Below are 18,568 nucleotides of genomic sequence, written 5' to 3'. Positions count from 1 at the left end.
GTCACCTCGGAGAGGGGACCTGTTACTAAACCCCCGATGGGGTTTTACCGAAGAGGAAACTCATGCTCAAGCCAAAGCCAATAAAGGGTAGCGGCGATGGAAACCCGGATCCATGGGTTTTAAAGTTTTTCTGCTTGCTGCCAGTGGCATAGCTACCCAGTTTAAAGTCAATAGGCGGACTAAACAGCTGAACCATTGACTTTAATGAATTGTTGCAGTACAATTGCTTATTTAGCTATATGCACACACTTAATAAGTCGGCGACTTGTCGGTCTAAAGGCCATGTCTTGCCGATAAGGTTTTTTTAGATGCAGTCCCACCGCCAGCGAGAAACCCGGCTTGCATCAGGAAAAGGGTTGCTGCGCGACAGTATAACACTGATCTCTGCTTATTATAACCGACTCCAGCGACACTAATAATCAACAGGACATATCTATACATATGGGGAAGGCAATTGCATTATCCATTTTAACAATTTTACTGGAATAAACACACAAAAACAGACATGTGAGCAAACTCCAGACATGTGAGCAAACTCCAAATTTCACGGAATGTTTTGCCACGCCTTGACGAGTGCATAGCAGCACACAATCAGAAGGAGTCTCGATCCGTTTCAAGATCACCAAAAGCAGAGAACGAAAACCACATTCATTACGACAGAGCTTACGATGTATAGCGGAAAACAACGCAGGGGGTGCGGCGCAAATCAAAGGACTAGGTATGTACGATCACAGTTGGTACAGTAGGATAAGGACGAGGGTTTTTCTGGGTATACTGCCTTGGATGTAAGAAGAGTGTAAAAGAACCAGGGGTACTTTGACCTAGTAGGGCAATCCATGGCTCGGTTTTGAGAAGATAGAAGAGCCAACTTTAAGACAGAAGATTATCGGTCGGCAACGCATTGGTGACAGACCCTATAAATACTTCTGAAAGGATACGCCAATAAACGATGATAAGTGACCACAAACAGTTAAATTTTCAATGGAACAGGCTAGAACTTCATCACCGCCCAGAAGGAGATATGAAGAAAGAAAAGAAGGAAAGCATTAGCATTTGCTCTCGAAACCTAACCAATCTACCATTAACCACAAAACTCATCAATAGACCCAGAAATCACCATGAATAGACTGCTAAAAGGATTTGTGGATAGTTTTTTTTTTTTTTTTTGAAACCAGTCGATGTCCATGTCATTTGTCTGTCGACAGATGTAGGTGAAGTTTGGCTATGGGGAGTGAGGTGAGGTTGACATTTCAGCCCATTCCATTTTAAGAAGTTCGCGCACGTGATCTCGGCTAACCTCAAATTATGCACCACAGCTACCATTTCAAAATTAAATTCGAGACTTCAACGACCGATTTCGACAACACCGCGCAAAGCAAAGCACACCGAATCTCCAGTCGAACCCGCCCGACGAGATAACCTCAAAACCGCAATCATGTCCCACGAATCCGTCTGGAACTCAAGACCCCGCACCTACGGAAAGGGCGCCCGTGCCTGGTTCGTTCTCCGATTGTGGGGGAATTGGGAATGAGAGAACAATTTACTGATCGTATGGAATAGCCGAGTATGCACACACAAAGCTGGTTTGATCCGCAAGTATGGATTGAACATCTGCCGACAATGCTTCAGAGAGAAGGCCTCGGACATTGGATTTGTCAAGGTATGCGATGGGCACACAGACTCGAGCTATGACGGCAGTGAATTCTAACACACTCGACAGCACCGTTAAATCACCAGCACAACGAATCGAAATCTGCGAAACTGGGCAAAAGTGATCAATATGGTTACGCATTGGCATGGAGTTTTACGGATGGGTTGAACCGAAACGGGGGGAGATTTGGTACGCTGGTTGGCTTTTCGGAAGGATGGATGTGCTGCGGAGCTTCTTGTTTGGAGGATTCGATGGGATACCGGACCGATGAATTGCTGATGGATTGAGTCTTCTCTTGAAAAACTGGGATTGACCTGGACTTTGCTCTTTTGCCTGGGTCAGCGCAACAGACAATACCATTTCACTGTCCTGCATGCCTTTTTTCGTGGAGCCGAGTGAATACCTACGTGCGATTTGTCGTCAGCTTCGAGTGAGATTACGAATAGAGCTGGATTGATAGAGCTGGATTTGGCGCACTGTTTGGATTGGGAGTTGGAGTGTCATATTGCGTGCCTCAAGATGTTGAATTGGGCAAGTGCCTACGGTGTCATGCCAAAGCTCACATTCGCTGCGGTTTTTTGTTTTTGATTTGCGTGAGCCACAAGTTCCTAGATCATTTCTGTCTAAGGAGGACCCAACAATTTTCGGCATGTTTATATACTGAGTACCGAGGAACTAAACGGAACGGCTCTAGTAATTCCCTCTCCCATTTGCGGCAACTACCCCAAAGACTGTCCCTGTCAAAGTTGACTATGGCGTCTCCGAAAACTAGCTCTGACATACAGATACGTACCCAGGTAGCTTGCCAGCAGCCTCACAGTGGACAGAAAAAGCGACACCAATCTTGAATGTCCTAAGCGGAGTGGGATACCTACCTAAGTAAGAGTTGATGAACACAAGTGCCGGCTTTTGTGTCCAGCACGAGTCAGGACAGTTCTACTGCCCTCTGTTCATTCTTCTGGACGTTTAATTTGGTGCCCTTGCAAAGCACAACCGGGTCATACATACCACTCTACCACAGCTTAGATTTGTACGAAGAAACATATTCCAAGATGCAATGTCCCAAAGGTTCTCGCGCAAACGACAAGGTTTCCAGGCGCGGTATCGAGTTGATGTGTGTTTATTATGTATGCAATGCCTCACTGCCTATATGTCTATATACACCTCCCATACCAAAAGCCTCGCTCAATGCCATCGTCCAACAAGAAACATCGCAGGTGGTAACAAAAGTGGTAAAAATGCATCCTCCAATCCGTCCGTGTAAGCCTATTTCCCCTATACGCCTGGCTGAACTAATCTATATGTCTAATCCATCCCAAAGTACCGTAAATATATCGTTATACATGCAACTGCTACTTGCCACCAATCATCGTTAAATATATCATCTAAATTGTCCGAAAATCGAGAGAGAATCTCCACGCATGCCATTTCTGTCACCCTTCCATGTCGAAGTCGTCGTCGATGTCCATTGGCCCACTGCTGGCTGCTGCCCGGATGGCCTCGTTCACCTGCAAGTCCGCGGAGTCAGCATTGCCTGATCAAGAAGTTTCTGGGAGACAGTTGTGTTTCCTTGGTGCCTCGGGTTTCTGAGACATTTGGAACTCTCAAATGTGCCGAGAGAAGGCAGTAGAAATTTGCATACCTGTGATCCCTGGTTTAGATCAGACTGGTTTTGAGGAGTGTAATTCGGGCTCAGCATGTTGACGAATTGTTGGTATTCCTCTGCGAGAAGTTGCTCGGCGTCATTGTCGTCGGTGTTGTATCCGTCAGGTTCATCGACGTGGCCCAAGAACTTGTTCAGAAGAGGTTTTGGAACATTGTACCTGCAGTAAGGGCATGATGACTTTGTGCTGCCATCGCTACTGTGCATACCGAACCATATCTTCAGGCAATTTTCCCCAAAATATTGGCCGCAGCAGATGGCCATTTCAATGCAGGGCTCTTTAATCCCATCTAGATTATTGACGCCCATCTCCTCCTGGCAAACCGGGCAGTGCTTTTCGTCTTCTTTGAGGGCCGCATGGTCGACCTCCAGTAATCCGATCGAATGCCGTTCCTGTTCTCTGAAAGCTCTCGCCACGTGAATCCTGTCTGCCATCATGAGGCCCAGAACCAGTTTAGCACCATAGCCAGTGCTTCTAATCAGTACGGTGTAGTTTGGGACAACTTCATCGAGAAAAGTCGATTTTTGGGTCTCCTCTGTGTTTCCGAAAGCATCTTCGTATTGAAACTGGAACTTCCCCAGATACTTCACAATCAGAACAACATGCGCCTGTTGGTTGATCTTTCGAAATTGACGATCGGTTCGCATCTTCTCCTGCATGGTCCGGTTCCAACGTCTCAAAACATCTCTGAAGATTGATTCTACCTTGCTGCCGAATTGTGTAACGATGGTCTCTTCTATGGGTGTAAGTTTTCCCCAAGATGACTTCTTACTGCGAGTCGCCAACCAGTCTGTGCTCTTTCTGCGCGATTGAGCATCAAAGCCAGGGCACAGAGGTCGTTCATTGACATTCTGTATGATTAGCAACGACTATGGACCGAAGATATCTTCACAGCACTTACATTGGGCAAGGATGACCACCTGCCTGCGCAGGCAACAGTTGTCTAGACACATATGTGAGTAAGATACGTCGCCAGAGAACTAGCCTTCGAGACTTACAGGCTGTGTAGTCTCGCTCAACGGTCTTCCCACATAATCCCGTTTGCCGTTGGGACCAGAGTGCGTCAGTGTAATCCCAGCGTCGGAGAGTACGCACTCTGCGATTGCTTGCTCAGCATCTTCCAACTCATTGCTGCCATCGCGGTTGAGGATCCATTTCCAGTACAAATTCCAGATTTGCTCCGCGGTAACATTGACATGATAGAGGTCATATATTTTCAAGGCAATGCGATCTGCTGACCAGCCTGATAGTTGCGCTAGCGAAAGAAGGACTGCAATCTGCTCGGATGCAAGGCTCTCCAGCTGGAGACCTTTGCAGAAACGCTCGACAGATCTTGGCGAGCGGCGGGCTGGCATTGGGGCTCGATCACTCGATAAATTTGTGCTAGTAACGAATGTTTGGTTAACTAAGGGATCTCCGTAGGACTCTGATGAATCTATTAATATCAGTATTTTTCCAAGTAAGATTTGTTTGGAGATCTCGACGATGTAGAGGAGGGCTACTCCAGCTAGAAAGGGGCTCGGTTCGCTCGAAGCGAGCTGATGCATACAGAGGAGCAAGGCAAGAACGAGCAAGGATTAAAGACAGCACGCTCTTGTAGCCTGAAGCGATGAATCAAATACTGTTCTGAACCATTCGCTGAACGGTCTTCTGCTGTTGAAATAAATGATGAGTTCACTGAATGAAGTGAAAGAATTTTATAGTGAACAGAAGTCTCCAAGCCAAGAAAATTCCCCGATGTATCATTAGTCCTTCTTGGAAGCAGAGTAAACCTGTGTTATTGCTTGATCGAGTTACAGCTGAGATGTTCTTTGAGGATGGGGTACAAAAATAGTGAATGAAAAAGAATGACTCTGCGGATGGACTTGTGACTGGCAAGGGTCCTAAACACCACGGGAAACAGTTCAAATTGAGAAAAAATAAGATACGAGGATGACTTTTTCTTAGAGACGCTGAAACAGCATGGTAATAGCAGCAGGAAATGGCATTACTTGAACAGGGGAAGAGGAAAGGGGTCCGTTTACGTACTGTTGTGACTGATACTTTGGGTATGTGTTGGGAGTCTTGAGAATAATCTGTATTGCCCTTGATGACTCCAGGGTATTGAGTAGCTAGCAAGGCATAGTTGTGACGGTAATAGTTTGCTTTGGATGTTATGGCGTTGAATGGGAGGTGGTTGATGAGTGGGAGAACTGGGAATAAGAGCTTCGATGAGGACCTTTAAGTATGAGTGATTTCTGCAACTGCAGGCTGTGATTCACTGGGGTTTAAGGATATCCACTCAGAACTGAAAGTGGAAGTATGTGAATTCAGATGAGTTTCAAGGTGAATACTCTCGAGTCTGAATGGGGAAGGAACCATGATAGCACAGTTTTCAGTATCGAGCCAGAAGACTTCTTGAACCCCGCGGAAAGTCTAGGTCACACGTGAAGCTACATTTTCCCTTCTCAAAGCATACACAAGACAGCTGCGTAGACTGAAATCTAAATAACACAAGGAGAGGAGAAGGAGGCGGAAATACTCACTCGAGTAGAATGTGTATGAAATAGACAGCCAGTAAATGCGATCGCGTTCCAACCCCATTTTCAGAATATCCAGTGGATCTCTGTATTGATTATATTTTGTCTAGAGGCCCCCACGCGTATGGAAGATCATACAGACCATTCCTTATACTGCTTCTGCCTCTGCCTTGTATTCCACCCCAACTTTCCACTAATGCTATTAACCCAATCTTCCGACCTCCTTCCCCGCTGCATAACATTCGCAAATGGGTATCGACTCGCGCTAATCGTAACATAATCCCCGGGCCGTAACTCTACTCTCTCTCTGCCGTCGAAGCTCGCCCAACTACTGGCTCGAGCATCGTAGGGGACACCGATCCGGAGTACGATCGTGTCTGGTAAGATGATGGGTCGGAAGGAGAGAGTGTGCGCGCAGATGGCTGTTACGAGGATGACGGGGTTTTCGGGATGGCAGAGGGAGCCACCTGCGGCGAGGTTATAGGCTGTTGAGCCTGTGGGTGTGGCGATGCAGAGTCCATCTGCTTGGACAGATGTGAAGTATTCGTCATCGCCGAAGATTTCGGTCGAAGACATAGCTTAGGGATGTCAGTAAAGGGCTTATTTCTTGAAAGGAGTACTGACTTGGATTTGGACCTCGGTCAACGATGATATCGTTCAAGATCTCGTATGTGCCATCAGGTCGATGTGTTCTCTCGTCTTCCTTCTCCTCCCCAACTAATTCTTCAACCAGATCCCGACTTAGGTCTGTTTCCCCATCTTCTAGTTCGCTTTCTCCTTCTTTCAGAACAGATCCCTTCCTTTTTTGACTCCTCATCACGGTTCCCTCAAATCGTAACCTTAAGCTGATTGTAACGCCATCTCTAAATGACTTCGTGAGGATATCTTGAAATTCGGCGTAATCAAATTTTGTCAAGAACCCCAGACTCCCCAATGCAAAGCTCAAGACTGGTGGTACAATACGTTGAAACAGCCAACTCGCATATAAAACGGTTCCATCACCTCCTAATGTTACCACAAAATCAAACGTATGTGGCCTAGTTCTACACATATCGTTGGTCCAGTACCTCAGCCTCTTCTCTAGCTTCTTGTCCCCATCACGCTCGCCATTTTTCTGGGTATATTCTTTCTCTAGCTCCTCTAAGAGGCCTTTGGCGTCGAACTTCTTGTTCGCTTCCATTGTATTCTCCACCCATACCGTATATCGTACTTGTCGGTCCGGACTGAGCAACCACTTTGCGACCTCCCTCGTATTCCAAATAAGTGTCTCGTCATGAGCCTTCGTGAGAAGGAATACAGTCTTGACCTTTAATTTCAACCGTACGCTTCCTAACCGTTTGCTTAGTTCTCGGACTCCCCATGCCATATCTGAGAGTTGTTTCTTCGTTAATAGCCGACTGTGCACTTCATTTGGTTCTGTCTGCTTGGGCGTCACTGACTTGCTGTCGCCATTTGTGGATTCCTGATATTTTGCCTGGAGCCTTTCTTTCCATGCTTGCTCGTCTTCTTGCCCTAGCACACTGTCTTCTTCGCAACCTGTCTTGGGCTCGACTATAGAATCTTCCCCGTTGGCAATTCTATGTTCTCCAAGAGTTTCGGCTATATTGTCTAGAGCGCCAGTCGATGAGCGTCCCAGATTCCTCTGCTCTTCTAACAATGCATGTACGTAGCATTCTGTATTCTTCATATGCGGGACAGGAATCGCCTCTGAGGCAACGAGGGAGGATTTTCGGCGGTACGCGTTTTGAGGATCGAAGACAACCTAGTTGGCGCATAAGTTTGGGCTCTGAAGGAACTGGGTTGGTGGATGATGAATACCTCAAGAGCATGCTGGTACTCATTGTCGCTGGCATTCGATTGAACCTGTCTCATTGTTTATTTATTGCTGGAGGGGGCTTCGGGAAAGTAGTTACCTCTTCTCGTGGTCCATCAAATTGGTTTGGTTCAGGCAAATGGATCTTCGAAGGAGGCGTCTGCGAAGACATAATTCCTGCTCGGGTGTTTTTGCGTATCAAATAAAGTTGTTATTGTGGTCGCGAGATTCAGTTCTTTGAGTACAAGGCGATCGGTATGTCATCGTTCCGGTAACATTTTAGCGCGTTTTGGCATGCTTGGGCTACATATTTTATAGAGATGCATGTTGATTACAATATCAGTTCTTTTAAGGGGCGCAAAGGAAGGCATTCGGTCAATTGTATTGAAGTAAGTGCATTCGTAGCCAGAGCAAATATATTGAGCTGGTGTGTTTCCGTATCAAGAAGATATTTGGTAAAGAAAGCACTGGCACTGACTTCATCTTTCCATTGATCGACGGAGGGACGCAGCCCGGGACTTCTGTATTACCCCACCAACTCTTATCGATAAGAAGTAATGTTCCCCTCCCTCCTTTTTCCTATCAGAGCATGGAATCATACAAGTATACAACCCCTTCTCTGTCTTGCATTTCTTCGCCTCGAGTGGTACGACAGAGCGGAGGCGTGTATGTGTATGAAAGGCCCACTTGAATGGCCACTTCATCCATAGTAATACCGAGGCCATGCCATGTCCCGTACTTCCTGCTCCGCTCTTGGGAAGCCATTTCACATTGCGGTCTACCGTCAGCCTTCTCACCCTGCCGACACGGTGAGCTCGATGGCAGCAAGCAAGGCGTTGTAATCAAGCTTCCTTGTCTTGTTTGATGCACTTACAAGCTGCAAGCAAGAGTCAGGACACGGATATGCCTTGCGAACGCTGCGAGACCACCCATTCCACTCCTCGAAATTGGAAAATCTGCCAGACCGCTTGAACCGCCAGTGCCCTTGTCCTCCTGGGAGACCCACGAGAAGTGTCTCTTGAGCAGAAACTTTGGCCTCCATGCTACCTCCGTATTGGATAGGGTCATCCTCCCGCTCACCCGCATGGTCCTCTCAAGGGCTGTTTGCGTTCTTGCACATAATACCAAACCAGCCATCCCACATTACTAGCCAAGCCAAGTAATAACACAAAGCCTTTGGTGTCGCACTCGGAGCTTAGGATCAAAAGTGGTCCTAAGGATCTGATAAGCGGCATGTCAAACAAATTCCCAATTCCCGGCTGGACATGGATGTGGCCAGAATTTGCTTTTCTCTGTCATCATTTGATGGCTTCCATTATTACAGTGCTAGACTGACTCGCAGCAATTTCTAACCTTCTGCCCAGATGACTTGCGTACATCTGTGGCTGGGTTCTAGGCGCAAAGATTTAGTGCATTTGGGTGTGCGAGCTGCTGCAACGACTAATCATATGAGTCAATTAATGCGTATGTGCAAATACGCAAGTGGGTAGGTCATGTAAGAGCATGAGTGGAAGCTGTGCATTGCAGAGTGGCCATTAGTGTTTTTGAGCATCCTTTTACCTTCGGATAAGGAAGGCAAGTGTAGCCCCCCAAGTGGCGAGTCTGCCGCTGGCAAGCAACCAACTATACGAGAGTCTCGTGGACGACGGTGAGGTGAAAGTTAGAGTGCAAAGGCAGACTAGTGCCACTGCGAGTCCAGGGCTACAGTACGTGAACTTATTACAGAACCATAGTTCGCCCGTTCTGTGCCAGTACCCGATCTTGTGGAGTAAAAGAAGGAGCATACGAATACAATCCGCATGGGTGTTTGTTTGAAGCTCTGCATGATTAGAGACCACCACCACGTGCACGAAGGGTAAAACATGAAGAGATTGAAGTCTTTGTACGGAGTAACTCCTCCAGTAGTTGGTATACGAGTCCGAAGTCTGAACCTAAAATAACCATCATTCCGACAGGGCAACTGCGCCGGTTCATTGCATCATACAAGCGCGTCGGCGACACAGTAATGATCTTTCAGCTTCCTCAAAGAGATGTTTAGGTTGTTTCTTACTCCTAAGATCAGCGAGCTCCAGGCCAGGAAACTCAGTCTCAACCGGCGCTCCTCGGAGGCCGTACTATACACCTAACAAGGAAACACGACAAGGTTCCGGTGTTCCATCGTCAAATCCATATATTATTCTCCACGCCGCAATTATAAGTCAAGGTGGGGTGAGACGTGAAATCGCGAGGATCATTATTGACGGCGGCAACTCCCAACGCCCAAGAGGCTCGGGAAAAAGAGGCCGCTCGCTCTCAGCTGAAGGTTGCAATAAAGCAGGAGCCCTAGCAAGCGGTGCGTCCGTGGAACGGCTCAAGAGATGATCTCCGCGCTCCGGCTTGCCTATTATTGCATCCGAGGCTTTGACCGATGCCAGCAATACGGATCGTGAGGTGTGGGTTTCCCTCAAGCCCCTCCATTAATATCTAGATTAGTGGGCGACATGACCCAAACCACAAATTTGCATGGTTTAGGTTGCTAAACGAAGGATTAGCCACCGAGATATCATCTCCTTAAAGTTCTAACATTTGTACAGTAAGGAAGTCTCGCAGTCATCTTGGTGCGGTCTTATTGAAATTAGTTTACTCCATACAATGCCTCTAGCAATTATTGAACTCAACTTTGCCACTAGATAAAGTGCTAAGGACGGCTGATTAAGTCTTGGGATCCCTAGATACTCGAGTACAGTATCTCCACCACTTCTTTAGCCTTGATATCCACTACATGATGATCTTGTTGGTACTTGTTTCTGCCGGTGCCTGTCAGCAGAAAAGTTTCACAAGCGCAACAATCAAAGGTCGGACTTCGCACAGCGCTGCAATATCAAATTGGATCGGCAGCGGTTACACTTCAGTCACTTTAAGTGAGTCCAACATGAGATCACCGGGGAAGCCTGGTAGATGTAGGATGTACTCCATACAAATACGGAGGTATGCCGGTCTCAGTCAGTGATGCTGCTGTGCTGCTGTGCTGCTGTACGTATGTCACCTCACCCGCCTCACCTCTACCCTGTAGAAGGAATTCGCCCGGAATAGGATCCTGCAACGGTGTTGGGCATGGTTTCGATAACCGGCTGCAGCGAGGATAAGGATAAGGATGCCATGTTGAAGGTTTCATGAAAGAAGATTCGCATCCGAGCCGCGGGAAGAGTGCGCTAGAGCGCCACAGCATGCCTAAAGGCTTTGCAAGTTTGCATATATAATTCATTAGTCTCTTAATGGTCATGGACCAGGCCAGGGGAAACAAGAAGTCCTTGCGCAGTCCTGTACCGTACCGCCCAGATGCACATCACCTTGTGATCCAATCATATTCGATATGCCTCCATATATCACCAGAGCTGGCTGCACTTGACGTCCTATTTCCACAACATGATCTTGGCTAGTTGGGCTGAATCATGAGGATACAGTATGGAGGTTTGAGCGGTCAGACATGCGGAAAGGCTAATTGGACCAAGAAGTAGTGCTTGTTTACGCAAGGGATATTTTACTATACAGTACTGTACAACACACGGTCAGTCGCATTAATATAGGATCTGAATACCTGTATAACCAAATCAGGCTGAAGGTCAACACTATGTTTCCAGAAGAAGGGGTTTAGTATGTACCACGCCTCAAGATCCTTGGTCCGTTAGCCTTTCAAAACCCATCTTCCAGAAACACGGCATATCCCTCCACCATATCCGCCTGCAACGTGGGACGCGAGTGAGATTTAGAAGACCATGTCAAGGCCGTGTTCAAGACTTGTGCTGCCGCGGTATGAAGCCGAGGATGACACGAGGCTCGAACCTTCAAGTGAAGATCCGCCTTATAATCTACTTTCGTAAGACCCAGCATTTTGAACATTATGCAGACAACCCCACCAATCTGATTGGATGGGAGCAGTCACCTCTGTTCTGCAAGTCCGGAGACAGCGCATATCGATTTCTTAGATCCATAACGTTTACTGTAAGTGACAGGGGCTAAGAAGTCCATGTCATGTCAGCAGCCAAAGATGGTTCGGTTCGGTTCCCTTTTGCTAGGAGTAACCCCCGTCGTTGCCATGTAGCCAATGAGGGAAAGTCTTTCTCACCAAAGAGGGCCAAGCAAATTTGCGCGTCATCACAGAATATTCATCTACGGAGTAATCTGCATAGCCCTACTACCGACTCTAAAAGCAAGTGGCTCTTTTAGTCTTAGTTGAAGCAGAAAGCCAAAAGTGTTTCCAGGGTATTGGTGCTGGTAAATTTATTTATACTAGGGTACTACGGTGGGGGTGAGGTGAGGTGAGGTGTCTCGATGAAGGTGGGAGGTCCCCAAATCATTTTCATCAGACGCTTGTATCCCAATTCCCGAGGACGATCGATTTTGTTGTGCTGGAACTTGGACGGGTATCGTGGGATTTGCAGGCAGCATGACTACCTAGTACATATAGTACTACTATAGAAGGATTTTAACCTGCTCAGTAATAGGTAACAACGTACATAAACTGCAATGTACAGTAATCAGTCAGGCAGTCGTCATCTTGACTTTTGCCTCTGTACTCGTCTCTTCGGCTGCTTTAAACTCGGCGTTTGTAGTACAGTACAGTAAAGCACGGAGCGGCAAGATCCTTGATGTCGTTTGACTCGTTTTCTTCCCGACGTCGATGTGATGCGTCAGGGACTAAGGCTCTATTTTGGCCCACCCTAGCAACAGCATTTTTGCTTTCCGTTAGGGATTCTCGAGGTATTGTACGGAGTACAGTAGGGGACTTTGGTGGCCCGGGCTCCAAACAACAAGCCCCACGCCATGCGAGCAAGCAGGGGTGTAAAACGTTTCCATCAGCCTTCCACGGTTCCACTCCCCCTTGTCTTGACCCACTTTACCCCCTCATGGACGCTTAAGGAATGCGGTGCACAATCGACTTGCCGTAGCCCGGTCTTGTGGATTGTGGATTGCAGTGCGGCCCAGCCCAAACCCAATCTTTTGTCCTCCACGGCTTGATGCTGGCTGAATATGAGTTGTGACGGAGTTGCCCCTTACAGACGATGTTGTTTTGGCGTGGGGTTGCGACCTTTTCTAGCTACTGACTGTATCAGTAAGGCACCGCCGAGTTTACCTCATCAATGTCGCCGTCGCCTTTCATCAGATGTGTATCCGCAACCCTGAACAGCGGCAAAGCTAAACTAGTACAAAAATTATACTTCCAACACGAAGGCCCACTTTGGATCACCCACAGAAAGTTATAGGAAGCTAGTCGAATTTGCGGTGGTTTAGCCTTTACAGTAGGACGAGACTGGGCTAATTATCGATCCCAGAGCATAGGTTTGGGAGGCTTCCCCACTAAATCTCCGTACGCACTGTCAAGGAAAATTCCGAGGGTCTAACTTGAAGTTTCGTCCTATTTTTTAATAGTGACACTTAAAGTGCGAGAATCCAATAAGATACCTCATTCAGGCAAGGCTTAAGAGAAGTCGTGTGTGACTGAGTGAGTTTTGGTTGAATGATATTGTTATTAATCAATTCTATCCTGGAGTAGTAAGCCCCGCTCTCTGTCAAGTGGCACAAGGCCTGCACAGCTGGCTTTCATCTATCGTCCATGTCTATCCATGATCCATCGTCCCATGTACTTCGTAATAAGCGACAGCACTCAGGGGGAGAGACACATGAGATTCTTCTTTGGCGATCCATTCAAAGCAATTCCAAGCACTCAGATTCTCAACGCCGCCCCTTTGGAATGTGGTATACTTTTAAATAGTTTCATTCGGGAATCCTAGAACGTCTTGCATGTCTGTCGGCCACTTCCTTGGTTGAAGTGACAGGTAAATAATGCAGGGGAGGTACTGTACTGTAGGCTCATAGATTAGATAGTGTTTGAGTGTTTCCGGTGGTGCCTTTGCCTTTGCTCCGTACATGTACTTGTTACGCACATGTCCCAGCCACAAGATCTTTCCGCTTGTACCCTGACCCTACACCCTACTCTCCGGCGCCACATATATTACATATTGGGGACTGGTTTATGAGTCGCTGATTGGACTCTTGGGGAGCTGCCCTCCTCAACGTTCGAGTTCGGAAACCGACTTACAACATAGCGTATTCGTGATATGGCCACGCCATGCCAATCCAATGCAACCCACTCCACTCACTCCCTTTTCCCGGTGCAAGGGCGGGCGTCGAGCGAGGGAGGGCGTCTCCTGCTCGATCCATCGGTGTCTCTCTATTAGTCTTAGTAGTAGTCCCATCTGACCGCCTTTCATTATTCTGGGTGCCCTCTTTCCTAACACAGGCCCGGTCTGGGAAAAGCCACTTTACTACAAGTGCCGTAGCGAGACACCAACACCAACACCTACACCAACACCAGACCAGCACCATCAAAACAATCACCTCGTCCCTCGCTGGCGCTGCAATCCTTGATCGTCACACACCGGAAAGGAGTTGCGTACGCCGTGCGCCTCCATCATCGCATCGCGACCCTTGATACCTCCCCCAGCCGCGGGAGGTAGCCTAGTCGTGGAGCCGCTTGTCCCTTCGAACTCTGCATGTTGCAGGCCAGGGGAGGGAGGGGCTCGGCCACCATTAATCATTCTTCACCTAAATAATTCACTACCACTGTACCGTATGGAGCGGCGCACCAAGGTAGAACCAGAACTATGCATCCTGATTCCCCAGCAGAAGCTCAGACCCGGTGAATTCCCCTGCAAAGGAATCCTGGTTCGTTCGTCCCTCAGATCCATCATCAGCCATGACACAGACGACATACCGGAACTTTAACTCAAGGTACAGTAGCCTCCATATTTGTCCTCCCGGTTGTCTAGGCTTGACATTGACTCCTTGACATGGACCCGTTCTCCTCTACCAACATGTCATCTCCCTCCCTTCTTAGACTATGACTTATTCTTATTCATGTTTCTCGATGCCTCCTACATCTTGACTTTCTCTCCTCTCCCTCTATACTTCACATATCCTCCCACCCCACCTACACAACTATAACAACGATGATGAACCCAGGACATTGGGATAGAGCCCCATTGGGCTATTCAACGGTGGAAACTCTGCTAGACGACGTGTCCAAACAGATGTCAATGTCGAACCTCACACGACTTGCAAGGGGGTCGAATGGGCAAAGAACAAGTTCAACGGCGGGTTCTATGAGGGTTGCGAAACCAAACAGTACCAGCAACAGCCCCCGAGGGTCGATAGGGTTGGGAAGACGGAGAACAGTGATGGCTGATTACCCATATCGACGGAGGGTGACCCCAATGGACCAGAATGTGGCGGCATCTACATCTACTGGATTTGTCTCGAATGATGGTCTTCAAGTTCCCTCGACATCGAATCGGCCAGTGAGCTGGCATCCTTCTTCCTATCAAACTCAACAACACTATCAGCCCTCCTATCCGACAGCCTTCGAATACAACAATCAAGCACAATTCATGAACATCCCTCCGACTTCAGCTGTATATTCTGCATACACATCGCCTTCATCAACTTTCTCCCCACTATCTGCTCCATATACTGGCTACGACCAACAACAAACACAACAACAATACAACTTCCAGCAGACTTCCGTGCCTTCTCATTCGACCTCAAGTTACGCATTCTCGCAACCCGACATGATGGAACAACACATGCAAAACTACAGCGCAGTTCCCGCGCAGGATGTAGACCAAACAATGTACTCACACTTCGATTGGAGCAATTTTGCTACAAACGGTTTCGAAGGCTCCACCGCGCCACCCACACCTGATGATCTTCTTCCAATCCAAATTGCTCAGCCCAACTTCACCGCTGAAGAGTCGATACCATATCAGTCTCTTTCAGACCTTGAGGACACGAGTGATGATTTGATTGGATTAGGACTATATGACACTCCTGAGGCCGCAAAGTCACCCCCACAAGACCCTCAACTAGACAACTATCGGACCGCAATGATGTCTCAACTTGGTTCCGCATACCGACGGCCTGAGTCTGCTGGAAAGGGGCTGAAGCTTGAGGAAACTTGGGAACCTCCTAGTGAGGACGAGAAGGATGAAGACGACGAGACAGACGATGAGCAAGATGGAGAGGCAGAAGATGATGATGAGGTCAAAGAGAACAATACGGTTTCATATCCGATACAAGGAGCCCAGCAGTTTGGCCACAGCGGATGGCTATAGATCGTGGGTGTTTAAGAACGCTTTAAGCGATCTCTTGGGTTTGTTTAGCATAGCGTTGGGACGGAAACATGTTTGAGCATTGGGACGGGAATACCACGGCGACGGAGTTATAGAGGCGTCACTCACAATATGCCTACAAAAATTGTAGCAGTTGGAAGACTAGGTGTCCAGATTCTGATTTACAAATACCAAAATATTACAAACACTCTTCATCATATTGCCCTGTGTCTACATCGTAATCGTGATATTCACCCCTCGCTTGCCCCTTCACTTCACACCGAAAGGGGAACATGCCGACGCAAAGCGCGGCATACCAGAAAAGGAATCTCTAGAAGTACAGTACTTTGCAGATCATCTGTCCTTGACTCCTTGTGCAGCCAGCTTTGCCAAGTTGCGAACACGACTATACTAATAAAAGTGCCTGCCTTCGGTACTTTTAAGCGACCTTCCACTTACCGGTAGGGGTGGGCGATTTTAAAAGTAATAGTCAAAGACATTTAGAGATTTTTTAATTATGTATGCAGTATAATAGCATTCTAATTGGCTGAGAAAGAAAATCTCCACTTTATTAATTATTAATCCTATATTCGCGTTATTTATGATTATAATTTGATCCAATCGTGATTGAAATAATCGCCCACCCCTACTTACCGGTGTGCACTCCACCTCCACTTCACTTCCACTTCCACTTCCACTTGCACTATCGACGTGTCCGAAATTTGCATGGAACATCCATCCTGTCATCTGTCTCACTTTGTCCGTTTGGGCTGGACCTTAGATCCAGCTTGATCTGAGACAGTGGATTTTGGCTTTTCAAAGAAGGAATGCTAAAAGTCGGGACTCCTATTGCTGTAGCATTTCCTCTAAAGTACTTACCTTAAGGTAGGAATGCAATAACACCACTCCCGGAGGTGCCTCCGCAGCATGCAGCTAGCCGGGAAATCCAAATTTCGCAGCTACAGACTACTAAGACTCAAAACTATTATAGTTGGAGAAAGCTTCATCACTAACCAACCCACATACCCAGATACCTATACAGTAGGCAATAAATGAAGGATACCAGTCCAAAGTAAAATATTCATTACCTCCCATCCCCTCCAAAGAAATAAGCTTCTCGCTTAGTTCTAAGAGCCGCATAAGATAGTCTGTCTTGGCATCAAAAATCAAAATCAACCTCCTTTTCCTCTCCGACTCCATCACAACCCAAGAAGCTTCTACTACATGCTCTTTTCCAGCTTACATCCATCCACATGACCCAGTATCAGTAAAACATAAAGCAGAAACAAACAAATAATGGTACAATACATAATAACCCCCTGGCGCACCCCCGCCGACCTCCTCCTCGTCCGGCAACAGCTCTACAACAACCAAGGCCAAAGCTCAACTCAAAACGGGGTCCGTGATGATGCGGATAGAGAGAGAGAGAGGCGGAAAGCTGTAGCTCAGGTATCGGTGTGGATGCAGAGGGGAAATTGTCCGCATCTGGTCGAGGCGAGTGCTATTCTGACGAGTGCCATTTTGAATGATGTACCGGGGAATTCGACGTATTGTGTTAGGGCTGCGTATTCGGCGGCTTTTTGTAGGTTAGTTTGAATGGTTTTTCTTTGGTTTGCTTTGATTTGTGGATTTGGTTTTGGTTTGAGTTGAGTTGGGTTGGGTATGCTGTTTGTTTTTTCTTTTTTGAAGAGAGGCGTTGCTATCTTTTCTTTGCGTGCGTTTTTTGTATATTTCAATGAAGCTGGGAGGGCTATTTGTTCATTTACAATTTACAAAATTCCTATCATTGTTCTCTCCAAATGGCTGTGGGGCGGTTTTCGAGGTAGTCTCAGAATCAGTATGGCGAGATATACATACTCAAAGCCAAGTATCAGTAGACATGCCTCCCACTCGTCACAATCCTATCATTTCCACCACTGCCACTATCCATTTCCATACCCCTACCCACATCTCAATCCTTCACTATTAAACCCCGCATCAAACCCCCATAAGCTCTTATCTCCATCCCCACCCACCCACCATACTAACCCCCTCTCTTCCCCTCAGATTCGTAACCGGCCTCCTAGACTCGCACCAAACATCCCACAAAAAACTCTCCATGTACAGCATCGCGCGCACGCTCTCCCTGCCCGCCACGTACGTCGAGCTGCGGCACCAAGCAACGCACGAGGAGCTGCCGTCGCTGGCCAAGCTAAGGAGTGCGAGTGTCAAGGCTCTGAGGTGGATCTGGGAGTTTTATTGGGTGAAATTGTCCGAGGTTGATGTGGGAGGGGAACGGGAGGGGAACGGGGATGAATGTAAGGAGTTTGTGAGGAGGTATTTGCAGGAAGCTGATGATGAGGGTATGCATATGGATGTGGAGGTAGAGGCTAGCTCGCGGGGTTGGGATCGAGCGCGCTTAATGGCCGCGATAACGGGGATCCAGAACGAGGTTGCAAATCCCGACGCAAGGCTTCTACTTCTACGGCGGGCGTCGCGACTTCAACAACAGTTCTTAGACTCCGAGACAGGTCTACATTCAGCTCCTCCTCCTCCTCCTCCTATACCTGTTGTCAAGAGCCTGCAAGATCTGAAGCGGGAAATGGAGGAAATGGAGATGGAGATGGAGATAGATCCAAACAATGAGGGTACAGATGATGGATCGCGAGAGACTGACACTAACACTGTCACTATTGGCGCGGATTATCTTCGTCTCTCTGGAAAGGGATGGGCGGCATGGGAAGGCGCTTGGGTGCCGAAGCCTATTGGAGTTGTGTGAAGGTGTGATGGTGTGA

At 47.6% G+C, this 18,568-nt stretch overlaps 4 protein-coding genes across 4 annotated transcripts; 3 read left to right on the top strand and 1 right to left on the bottom strand.

Annotated features, from left to right (window-relative positions):
• Positions 1-1,378: 1,378 nt before the first annotated feature.
• RPS29 (40S ribosomal protein) lies at positions 1,379-1,708 on the top strand (the record flags this gene model as incomplete). Its single annotated transcript, XM_031146827.1, has 2 exons — positions 1,379-1,497; positions 1,561-1,708. Coding segments are annotated over 2 exons (267 nt in total), but the record flags the coding sequence as incomplete, so codon positions are not given.
• A 4,258-nt stretch (positions 1,709-5,966) lies between these two features.
• On the bottom strand, positions 5,967-7,706 carry LHYA1_G001847 (putative kinase; the record flags this gene model as incomplete). Its single annotated transcript, XM_031146826.1, has 3 exons — positions 5,967-6,412; positions 6,459-7,596; positions 7,653-7,706. 3 exons carry the CDS (start codon positions 7,704-7,706, stop codon positions 5,967-5,969), a joined length of 1,638 nt encoding a protein of 545 aa, XP_031008240.1.
• Positions 7,707-14,636: 6,930 nt separating this feature from the next.
• On the top strand, positions 14,637-15,797 carry LHYA1_G001846 (uncharacterized protein; the record flags this gene model as incomplete). Its single annotated transcript, XM_031146825.1, has 1 exon — positions 14,637-15,797. One exon carries the CDS (start codon positions 14,637-14,639, stop codon positions 15,795-15,797), a length of 1,161 nt encoding a protein of 386 aa, XP_031008241.1.
• Positions 15,798-17,090: 1,293 nt separating this feature from the next.
• On the top strand, positions 17,091-18,552 carry las1 (Pre-rRNA-processing protein; the record flags this gene model as incomplete). The annotated part of the gene is made up of 2 exons (XM_031146824.1): positions 17,091-17,380; positions 17,841-18,552. 2 exons carry the CDS (start codon positions 17,091-17,093, stop codon positions 18,550-18,552), a joined length of 1,002 nt encoding a protein of 333 aa, XP_031008242.1.
• Between the last annotated feature and the right edge of the window lie 16 nt (positions 18,553-18,568).

This window comes from Lachnellula hyalina, assembly GCF_007821495.1.
Source record: "Lachnellula hyalina strain CBS 185.66 chromosome Unknown contig00018, whole genome shotgun sequence".
Taxonomy (NCBI): Eukaryota; Fungi; Ascomycota; class Leotiomycetes; order Helotiales; family Lachnaceae; genus Lachnellula; species Lachnellula hyalina.
This window is presented reverse-complemented; position numbering and strand designations above follow the sequence as displayed.